The sequence below is a fragment of the Lycium ferocissimum genome, chromosome 2 (genome assembly GCF_029784015.1).
Source record: "Lycium ferocissimum isolate CSIRO_LF1 chromosome 2, AGI_CSIRO_Lferr_CH_V1, whole genome shotgun sequence".
Taxonomy (NCBI): domain Eukaryota; kingdom Viridiplantae; phylum Streptophyta; class Magnoliopsida; order Solanales; family Solanaceae; genus Lycium; species Lycium ferocissimum.
The window spans coordinates 62,915,180-62,927,073 of NC_081343.1; the positions used below are offsets into that span (position 1 = coordinate 62,915,180).

The 11,894-nt window shown below is 33.0% G+C and overlaps 1 protein-coding gene across 2 annotated transcripts; it reads left to right on the forward strand.

Annotated features, from left to right (window-relative positions):
• The first annotated feature begins 1,274 nt into the window (after positions 1-1,274).
• Positions 1,275-7,538, forward strand: LOC132046685 (integrin-linked protein kinase 1-like). Of its 2 annotated transcripts, XM_059437396.1 has the most exons (11): positions 1,275-1,779; positions 2,396-2,488; positions 2,786-2,869; positions 3,074-3,141; positions 3,233-3,353; positions 3,673-3,746; positions 3,834-3,896; positions 4,685-4,776; positions 4,866-4,954; positions 6,312-6,424; positions 7,141-7,538. In XM_059437396.1, the coding sequence occupies exons 1-11, from the start codon at positions 1,510-1,512 to the stop codon at positions 7,277-7,279; spliced, it is 1,206 nt and encodes a 401-aa protein (XP_059293379.1). In that variant the 5' UTR covers positions 1,275-1,509; the 3' UTR covers positions 7,280-7,538. The 2 variants fall into 2 exon arrangements, with proteins under 2 accessions (XP_059293379.1, XP_059293380.1); XM_059437397.1 differs by lacking the exon at positions 2,396-2,488.
• Positions 7,539-11,894: the final 4,356 nt, after the last annotated feature.

The window sequence follows — 11,894 nt, forward strand, 5'->3', positions numbered from 1 at the left end:
ATATATTAAGTAAAAAATTAATTACATCATTGTAATTTGTTTACTATAGTTGGTATGGACGTTCCTATCACCCTGCTTGGACAGATTATTTGATAAACAAAGAAGAAAAACAGAAATTCGAAGAAATTTTTGTACTTGTATTTTGTAATTCTTTAATTTTTAGTAGTTAATTCTTTATTTTCTAGTTAAGATCTCTTACATTATGACCGCAGGTGAATTTACTCAAAAAAAAAAAAAAGGACCACTCCCTTCGTTTACCTTTACTAGTCCAGTTTGATCCTTTAAGAAATAAAAATCGATACTCTTATGTTTTTGTTGTTTACCACAATATCCATATTAATTGATGTTTAGTTTTACGTCTTGAGAAGTGATCTGGGCAATAAGTTAATTAATGTTAAGAATAAAAAATGAGAAAAACATGTTTTTCTCTTGATAAGCTAAAAATGACAAGTAAAAGTGAAAATATATTTTTAGTATAGTAAAAGTGAAAATATATTTTTAGTACAGTGGACAAGTAAATGAATGGAGCAACTGCTATTAATCAAGTACAGTCAAGCCTCTCTATAATTGCCATTCGTTATAACAACATTTCACTATAACGGCTTGATTGTCTCCGGAACCGATTTTTCATGTTATATTTTACTTCTCTATAACAACATTCCACTTATAAATGCAGTGACATTTATTATTGCGGTACACTCTTTGTAAAATTACCTCTTTATAACAACCATACTCAAATATCGTGTTGGAGAAATACCGAAATTCTACCTACATATGACAACCCCAATGTTAATAGTGACGATTTAGAACTTCTTGTTATGTTGGTAGTGTATCATTACTTATAGCCCAAATCTCATCTCATAACACCAATCAAGCAATGGATGCTACCACTTATATGGAGTTTGATGGAGCACTCAAAACTTACACTAATGCAGAGATTATTGCACAAGTAATTGTAGAATTCTAACGTCAAACTTGAATTATTTAAATTCTTAATTAATTTTAAATGCATATGTTTCTTAAAATTTAATTATTTATCGATATGGTACAACTAGTTATGAATTTATTAGTCTTTTCTATTTTTAATAAATGAGATATTAATGATTTTAAAATTGATAAGTATATTGTTTTCGGTTATAATATAAAAATACAAAAAAAAAATTATTTGAGTACTTTTATTTATAATAGCTAAATGAGATCTAAACATCAAATATCAATATACATCTAACAGCATAGCAACCATGAAATTTTCGGACAAACCGTACAAGAAATAAGTCGTGCACGCCCCAGTTTGGACGCTAGGAATCGAAAACACCAAAATGAAAAAGAATCTTAAGAATCTTGGATTGAGGAATCTGGACGGGAGCGTGGGGTCGAAGAATATACAAGAACTAAGCAAACTTCGTGAAAACCCAAAATCCATTTCTTCGAGAAAATCGCCATGACAAGAAACATCTTTCTTTATGTTACATTTCACCACACAGTGTTGAAACTTAAATTCTTTGAGATATGGAGAGTCCATTAATATTAATGCGGCATAAAGATTCTTCAGATGGGCGTATAGACATGCAGATGATAGGCACCTTCTTGAGTTTCGCATCAAGGGGTGACAGAGTTGGTCTTAACCAGATGTTGAGGCAGGGTATTTCTCCCAATGTGCAGGACTATGATAAAAGAACTGCCCTCCATCTTGCTGCCAGTGAAGGCCACGCCTCTATTGTTGAGCTTCTTTTGGCTTATAAGGCTGATGTTAATCTCAAAGATAGGTGGCGCCGTACTGTGAGTACTTGAATATATTAGTGATACTGTAACCACATTCATATTATATGTTGAACATAAAACTTAGGGGTCGTTTGGTTGTTGGTTAGAGAGGCAGGTATTAGTGATCCAAGTATATAGTAGTATTATTTTATGCAGGATTTAGTTATTCATGTATTTTTGTTCCATCTTCTATTTTACATCGATTCCCTCATAACTTATAGTACATGTATTAATTTCTAAATTGCAAACCAAACACCGTATTAGATGTGTTGAATTTTATACATAGCAAAAGAATGCTACCAAACATGGTACTGTATTATTTATGCAAGATTAAAAACATGAATAAATTAGCTCCTAACCAGCAACCAAATGACCCCTTATAGTGCAAGAACTTTTAACGCGGTGAGACTCTATGAAAGTAGGTTAGTTACCATTTTTAACAAATAATTACTTGATGCTTATCATATAGATTTACTTGTAATTACCTTATAAGTGACCTGATTGTATAGATATGTTTTTACGCTAAAATGCATAGAACTTAAACTATGCTTTTGAAAGTATATGCTTTTCAGTTATAACATGATATGATGAGGAATTGACCATCATTATTTCCCTTTCCATTGGTGCTGTTAAGCCCTTAACAGATGCAAAATTGTACGGGCACCGTGACATATGCAGGATCCTTGAGGTCTGTGGTGGCAAGGATTCCAACAGTGATAATCCTTTGGTAAGTCGTCATGGTTCATGTTGAAAATGCATTATAGATGAATTGAGGGCAACAACATTGGGAATAAATTTGAATTTAATTCCAAATAAAAGGACACAAAGCACCAATTAAGCTAAAAAGCATAAGTTTGCACTCATAAAAGCTCCAAGCCTATTGGTGCAGTCTGCAGTAAATTAATGAACATCAGAATTTACACATGAAACTGCAGTTTCCATTTACTCCTCTCTATTGTTTTTGCTAATTAATCTTTGTAAGAAATGTATTTTGATATGATAAGTTGAATTCTATGACATGCAGACTGTTCGGCATGAAGGGGATTCAATTGAAGTGAATATTGACATATCTGAACTTAATATGCAGCACTCATCAATGATTGAGCAGGTATTAATTGGGTATTCCAAAGCTTGAAATATCACGGTGCTCAGTATCTTCAAGGAAACTTTCCAATAGAATGTATAACTATATTTATCCTCTAGATAAACAAGTGTCAAGCGTATAGAAACGAGAATTCTATCAGAAGAAGGGCTGTTTCTTTTACTTAGCATTTAGCTTTTGAAGGAACTTAGGCTTTTGTTTATTTTACAGGGCTTATTTGGGGAGTCTGAAAAGGTCAAATGGCGTGGAACATGGGTGGTCAAAACAGCAATCAAAAGGCATTCAATTTTTTTTGTTACTATTTTAATGATCTAAAAAGGCTTTCTGGATTAATTCTTCCTTTAACTCTTTTCAATATACTTGCCGCAGGGTGTTTTCTGCAAAGGTTAATACTTTACTGAGGGAACTTCGACATCCAAATATTTTACAGTTTCTTGGATCAATTGTGCATGGTGACGAAATGATCTTGATCACAGAGTATTTGCCAAAAGTATGTTGGTTTTTTACCATCAATAATATTGACGGAAACAGTTTAGATGTTTTTATTGTAGGAGGCCACCTAATTAATGCCAATAAACATGATGATCTCTAGTTAGGAATGACATTGTTATTCAATTTCAATAATGATATAGAAGCGAAATATGATACTTAAATAAGTGTATGCTAATTTTTATAGGACTTAAGACTCTGTATTAAGCTTAAACATTGATCTTCAGAAACGAAAACCCAAGATCTTTCAGTAATTTGCTACAACTGGTACTTGATATCCTAAACATGATTTTCTTATTCTGTTTTCTCTTGTATGTCAGGGAAACTTGCAAGATATTTTAGGAAAGCGTCTTGACCCCCCAACTGCTTTGCGCTATGCACTCGACATTGCTAGGTACAACATTTCACTTCTTTTATGTTTAGATTGATTTCGTTTTATTTTGTGAAGAACAAATCACATTAGTGCTCATGTGGAACACAGGGGAATGAATTACATCCATCGGCACAAGCCCTTGCCTATTGTTCACAATAACTTGCATCCGAAGTATGTTTATTCGATTTTACCTTATTAAAATCTCACTTCTATTTTTCTTTATTATCTTCTATTTTTTTGAATTGTAGCTGAGTCCGCTTCCAATCATAAGATCAGAGAAAATAACTAACTTTTAGTTTAGATCTTGGTTTGTGCTGAATTCTTATGATTATTCTAGTATCAGTATCTTGGTGGTTAATCACTTTAATAGATAGTTGTTAGAGAAAACTGAGTGCTTCATTTCTTTCAGTTTGTCTGTCAATGATTTTCTGCAGCAGATTCTAGAGAGTTTTTTTGTTTGTAACAGTATTGTCAAAGCAGTAGGTTGTTCGCATCTGTGCATTATGTGCCTTGCTAAGCTGACTCAAGTATTTTAGCCTCTTGAATGATCAACTGGTTTATTACTAAATAACTCAGAGCATTTAGGTATGTCCATGTTTTACTGCCAGAATATTCCATTATCGAGGACATGAAAATGCCTTTTATCTTAAAGAATTCCAATTATCAGTAGAACTTTGAGTTAACATGCAGTTTGACGTCAAGGTTTTAACTTATGCATCATTCATTTGAATGAATGGCGCAAGTAGGGTATCTGTTCATTTTTCTTTGAATATGTTGATGACTACACGCCAACTGTTGGTGAGCCTATAAAAGCATTTTAACCCACTTTACTACCTGTTTCCATCTGTGTGACAAGTCAGTAAAGTGATATATGCTGAAATGAAAACTAATTTGCTTAGTTTATGAAGAAATTTCTAAATAATCTAGATAAGCTGAAGTCTTTTCTTAATTTGGTCCAGGAATTTGTTACTAGATGAAGGTGGGCACTTGAAGATTGGTGAATATTGGGTTCAAATATTGGATAATCAGATATATGCAAATCAAGACTGTTGTACGACGACCTTTTGGTTCTTGTTAATTATTTATTCATTTATTTTGGGTCACATACTGCAGCTTAAAATGAATGTCTTTCTTTTTCAGGCCAAGTAAACAACGGATGTAACTTTATCAGCCATTTGCGTCATGACATCAGCAAAGATATTTATTCATTTGGCCTCATCTTTTACCAGGTACATTCAAGGAGTTCTGTTATCATATATGTATCAGCATATGAAAATAATCCTCTTCTCTTCTCTTAACTGCTTTTTGTTAATAGCATATTTTACTAGATTGAAGAGGTAGCTGCTATGACTATAGGCCAGCTTCTCCTCAAGTTCTTTGGTTTACTATTACGGTGTTTGAATTGTCAACCTAATAAATGAGCTTCTTTAAGTGATTGAATGTTGGTCTGTCATCTGCAGTTCAGAGAAGATTGTCTAATTTTTAGATGCAAATGAGGGAAAAGTTCTCCAATATGGCATTGATTGATCACGGGCATATCCCTTGATTATCGGTGTGTATGTGTTAGTATATAGAAGAAAATCAGATTTTTTTTTGTTTTTTGTTTTTTAAGGAGTGCATGTATGTAGTTATCACATATTGATGATATTTGAACGACAATCATTATAGAAAATTGAGCTTTAAATATTTCAGTCCATCAATTATCAACATGTGATGCATAAACCGATCCAACTTTTGGACTACCTTGAATTTGTTGGATCTTCTTAAAACTAGTAACAAAATTCACATAAAATGGTGATAGATTGATAAATTGAAACAAAGGATTGTTACTTTAGCTGAACTTTAGAATTCCACTCATTATTATTATTCGCTCTCAATGCTGCTACTTAGTTCAGGCATTAATTCTTGACCATTTTACGAGTTTGATGAGCATCATATAGATTGGCTAATTTGAAAAACTACAGGAGAACTTAAAATTATTTTATAAAGAACTTGGTGACATTCATTGGAGAACACTGATCAGACCGTTAAGTCTCATTTGCTGAAGTATTTAAGAAGTCCCTCCACTACTTAAAGATGGGAAGTGGATGATCATAAACCTTTTTTATGCATCATGAAAAGGGTAGCTGGACTTTTAATTATTTATGCTGAAGAAGGAACTAGCTGGATGCACCCAATACCTAGGATTAGACTAAGCTGAATTTCAGTTTGAGTTTCCAGTAATCAAGAGGACGAGTTTTGGGTCCTCTATATTCCAAATAGTCTCTAGCATTAGCTTTCCTTCAGTTGTATGCCCAATTTGTTTCTCGTTAGATGGAAGTTCTTTCCCCACAGTGAAAGCTCAAACCAATGGAAAAATAGTGACGGAATGAGCATGATCTAATGTTGTTTGATGCGTAAACTCAACATAGTGGTAGTTTGCTGTCGCTTGTACTGGTAGAACTTTTTCTTTGGTTCATTGTAGTGAAAAATTGTTGCGTTGAATATCGAGTAAGTCATCTTTCTGCTTACTTCTTCTTACCTTGACTCGACTGTTATCACATATGCTTCTATTAATATTCAGTACTAACAGTGGAAATGCTGCAGATGCTGGAAGGAAGACAAATAACTGACAGGACCAGTTCTGAGCCCATGCATATCAAGTCTGTTGATTTGGAGAAAAAGTTGTATACAGGTCGATACCCCAGTAGAATTCTTCAGTAAGTCAATCCACTCAATCGTGAAGCTTTTTTTAACTTCTCCATTACATGTCTCTTACTCCAGCTGCAATTGATCTACAAGCGATCACTCTGTTAATGCCCGAAAGGATTGTCTTGTACTGAGCTAACTTTGTATGCAAGTAGTTCTAGCCACATCACCAGAACATCCGAGCTTTCCATTTCTTCTCTTTCCACTGCTTCTTATACTGTAATCCGCCTTGGTCCCTATCTTGCTCTCTTTCTTTACATTATTGTCTATTCTATTTGGTTTAAGCATCCATGTTCTTTAGTTAGTTTTTTTTTTTTTCCCTCTCTTTTTGTACAGAGAATGTGTTAGCTAGTTAGTGGCTTCTAAGTAATTCATATGAAATGAAGAATATGTCATGGTATGTGTAGAATCATTCTCACCTTATTGAAAAAGGAAAGAAATGACATCAGGATCCATTTTGATAAGAATTTTAGTGATGCTAGACTATCTGGTTAGAACAACTCAGTATATGTTGAGATGATAGTACTGCCAGAAATACTGCTGCTCCTAAGCATTCACTATTTCAAGATTTACATGAATGCAAAAGGCACAATAGCTTGATTCTTATCTAATGTTACTCTTCTAAGGGCATGCAACTATGAATAATCGGATGCTTTTGCTTTTCGAGATGATTTTTATAATATTGGACTTTGTAGCTACATTGACAGCATACTGTTATTCTTTGCAGGTTAATAGAGGACTGCACCAGTACAGTTCCTTCTACAAGGCCATCATTTGCTACAGTCATAGAAATTCTAGAAGAAGTCTCTTTATTATCAAGAAAAACAGGTTGCCCACCTTGCAATAAAAGCAAAAGCCCCAAGTAAAAGAATTTGCTAGTGAAGGATATGTTTTTTAATTTTAATATAAGGATATGCTTGATATACCATAATTTTGAAAAAGTGTGAAGAACACTTCTGATCCTGGTTCATGAATTGTAATTTGTAAAGTATATCTCTGAGTTTCCCTAGTTGACTTTCATCTATTTGACTTTGTTTGTAACTTATGAATTTAATTCTTCTTCTTTTTCCTAAACTTTCTGTTATCTTTTTGTATTAAATATGATTTGACCTGCACATATTAAAATTAATACTAAAATGTTGGAGTGGGAAAGAAGATTTTGTGTTTGACTTAGATGTACTTACAGATTAATACAAGGAAGAGAAACAAAGAAACAGCTGTACAATTCTAAGGTTTACTTTGCAGCCATACATAGCTGTAATTATTTTATACTCCACATATTTAACGAATGAGGAATTTTCTTTATTAGGATTTTGTTTTGAATTTGACGGTGGCAATTGGCAAAGAGCAGTTGATGTCATCCGATATGGAATATGGAAGTAATCACCAATCATTATCTGCATATCTGAAAATTGAAAAAAAAAAAAAATACATCGAAGTCAGAAACTACGAGGATCTCTATAGGAAACTCGGATAAAAAGATCTTGAATCAAAATAATTCAGAAGATCCTCTTAATTTCGATCATATATCAACTATATATGTCTCATTTTTAAATTAGTTATTGTTGATTATATGAACATTTCTATTAGAAGTGATTTTGTTATACTTAGACAAATTTTACATTAGTCATCAACACGTGTCACCCTCTTTCTTTATCTTAAAAACTAGGAGTACATTTTTTACATACGCAGAAAAGTAGTAAACTAAACCCTCATAGATTGTTAAATAATCATCTAATTTCTAAAAACAAATTATTCTCTTAATCGATTCATGTACGGCAAAAGAGGACGGTGAGTTGAGGATATGTGAATATGAGATGTCTTCTCAACAACGCCAAACGATTTTAGAAGTGGCAATAGTAAGATGGAAAACCAATTATTAGGAAACAAACAATACATATAGGAAAATTATACTAATAATTTCAAGAACATTATTTTTTTAATCAGGGAATAGAAGAATTATTAATTGATGTTCTTTTCTCGTGAAGGTTATGCATATGATCTTGAGACGCGGCTACCATCCCGTCACGATTCTCGGAGTTGCTCTTTCTTGGGAATTGGCTGTTCGTTCTAATATGAAGAAACAAATTACTTCCTCCGTTCACTTTTGACTTTTCACGTTGTTTAAGAAATAATAAGTAAAGTGTGTATTTTACCATGATGCCCATATTAATTGATATATAATGGTATTGGTTTTGAAAAATGATTTGGAATGAGCAATTAATATTGAGGGCAAAACAGGAAAAAAGAATTTGTCTTATCTTGATATGTGAAAAATGTCAAGTAAAAATGAAAATTTATTTTAGGAATAATAGACAAGTAAAAGTGAACGGAGGGAGTAAATAGTTGTATAATTGAAACCAAATTCAACTGTGAAGGTGGATCCGAGTTCACAAAATTATTCATCTTTACGCTTACTTAAAGGTAACCATTTCCACACATAAATCTTCACCTGCAGCTGATTATCATATGATATGTAAAATTCAATTTAGTGGAATTTTGGATAACACGCTAGTTGCAACAAATTTAGCTTTATTCAAGTTCTGGAGATTATAGTAATTTCTAAGTAACTCTCCTAACCTCATAGAGGTTGGGAGATAAATAACACAATGCTCCCGTCTCGTCACCCACGTGAAATTTAATTCCAACCATCTAACCTAGTAGGCATGTTGGTCCAATTTATGGAGGAAATCGACTTCTAAATTCTCAGAAACTGCACATTTATATAGTCAAAAGGAAATAGTCAAAGACGGAGGCAGAATTTTTCAAGGAAATTGAAACAAAATACGAAAAAGCCAAGAGAATTCAACACATAATATATACTTATCTATATATAATATAAAGCTAGAAAGGCATTAGAGAAGTGATGTGACACCTCTCTTTGGCCAAGGATCATATTTAGCTTTTTTCTCATTTTTTTGACATTTTTTCCTACATTTTTATTACTTATTATTGTACAAAAATAAATGTGTCAATTACTACTCCTCTATTCATTCTTATTCTTTAATGTTTATATTTAAATGTCTCAATATTTACTACTCCACTCATTCCTATTCAATATTTTAGTTCTTCTTCCCTCCCATTATTCATGACGTTACAAAAGTAACTACCCCATTAATTAGATTTATTTGGAGTATTATTCCAACATGCCTAACGTGGTGACCATGGAGGAATAAAACGGCACATACACTTTCAATTGTAATAAACTCATTGAGGGGTTATGATGTTGGAAAGATGTGAATTATGGAGTGCTATATATAACTTGTAGTTGTTGGGTCATCACCCATTGCATCCACGAAAATCCTCATGACTCAATAATAAAGAATTAGGCAAAGGAGAGAAACCAAGCATAGGGAGCACAATTTTTTTTTGGATGTCTTTGGTTGATAATGAGTTTAGAGATTATTATGAGATAATTACTAAACTATTTGTGATATTTTTATTTTCTGAATATCTTTCTATTTGTATGCGTGTCTTATTTTACATGTTTTTTATTCATTATTTTTTATCGCGAAGAAGGCTGTCACCTAACCATAGGTTATAGTTCCAACTATTATATCTATAAAAGTTAAATATTGTTGTATCTTTCTACCCCCCGCTAACTTAGGTCAATGTAAGTGGTTCGCTATGAATTGACTTAAACAAGATTAGCATATAATGACGGTATATAGAGTTACTTGGCTATGATATTTTGCTATAGGATCAAGTTTAACGAGCAAGTTTAGATGCACGTGTTATTTTAAAGATCATAACAAATACATATTACTTCCCTATAGGTGTGTCATATGATTAGGAAGGTTTTTTACTTGATATTACGCATTATAATTCGAAAAATGTAGTGGTTAAATATCTAAAAAAGAACAATAAACTTTGAGAAAGCATTTATCTTAAACATATTGATAGTAATGACTAAAGAATATACTAACAGTATAGTTGGTCAAAGAGGGTACCTCCGGCATCATAAATTGAGGTCTCTAAGATAAGTGACAATACCGACTTTTGTATATTTTTACTTTTTACTATAGAACACATGTAATTTATAAAGCGGCAAAGGCTCAAATATGCCCCTAACCTTTGCGAAATTGTACACATATACCCGTCGTTAAAAGGTTGGCTCGAGTATGCCCCCAACGTTTTTTTTTTTTTTTTTTTTTTTTGCGCCATATACGCTTCTTATGCTAACGGTGCCCACAAAACTCGGGTCCCCCTCTTTTTATGACCCGTACCGCTGCCCCGCCCGAACCCAACAAATTTAATACCAACGTTATTATTTTCTCTCTCTTCTCTTAGTTTAGGCGACCCATTTCACTAGGGTTTGCTCTCTCGAGTTGTTGTTTGATCTCGTCGTTCTTTGTTTTCCGGTCGTATTAGCTAAGGTCTGAGTTTTTATTTCATCTATTTATCATTTTGTATGCTAGTTAGGTTTTTTCTGAACTGTTTGTGTGTGGGTTAAGTTAGGGTTTTATATAGTAAGAGAGATTCCAGTATTTTATTATGTTTTTAGGCATCTATTTCTGATTTAAATATGCCCGTTAGTGTTTTTTTCAAGTGTTTGTGCGTCGTCGTATTAGCTAAGGTCTGAGTTGTTGTTTGATCGAAGAAGGGTCGTCGTTCTTTGTTTTCCGGTCGTATTAGCTAAGGTCTGAGTTTTTATTTCATCTATTTATCATTTTGTATGCTAGTTAGGTTTTTTTTATTTGTTTGTGTGTGGGTTAAGTTAGGGTTTTATATAATAGAGAGATTCCAGTATTTTATTATGTTTTTAGGCATCTATTTCTGATTTAAATATGCCCGTTAGTGTTTTTTTCAAGTGTTTGTGTGTGGGTTCAGTTAGGGCTTTATATAGTAAGTGAGATTCGAGTATTTTATTCTTGTTTATAGTTGTTTGTGTACGTTTAAATACTAAAGAACACACATCTGGTCATTAAAGTTGATTTTTTTTTTTTAGGTTGTTGTGGTTCATAATCAAGTAAAGTATTCATTTTTTAGCTGTTTGTCATTAAAGGTGTGTTTTTTTTAGCTATTGTGGTCCTTTAAAGGTGATGATGTTTTGGTAGTTGGGAACACTTTGTCTGGTTTTGATGTTTTATGGCTTTATTTACTGATGTGGTCCCCCATTTGTGTCCGCTTTTTCTATTGTTTTCATGTGCTGTCCGTGAAGATGATTGAGAAAGTGGATTTGGTCTTCCACTATGGGGGTAATTGGGTCTTTTCACATGACATAGTCTATAATAGGAAGTTGATGCACACTTTGGCTGGTTGTGAAGCTTGTATGATTACTTATAAATCTGTTTGTAAAGAATTTACAAAACATTGTGGGTTTAGAGTTGTTAAACAACTTCTAGTGACTGGCCCCTCCGGGAGGTATTACTTAGTTCTTGCGATGAGGGTATAAGGACTACAATGCTTATTCTCTAAAGAATTCAAGGATATTAACTTCTTTGCTGTTGATGCATCTGAACTAAAGGTTTTTGCTCGAAA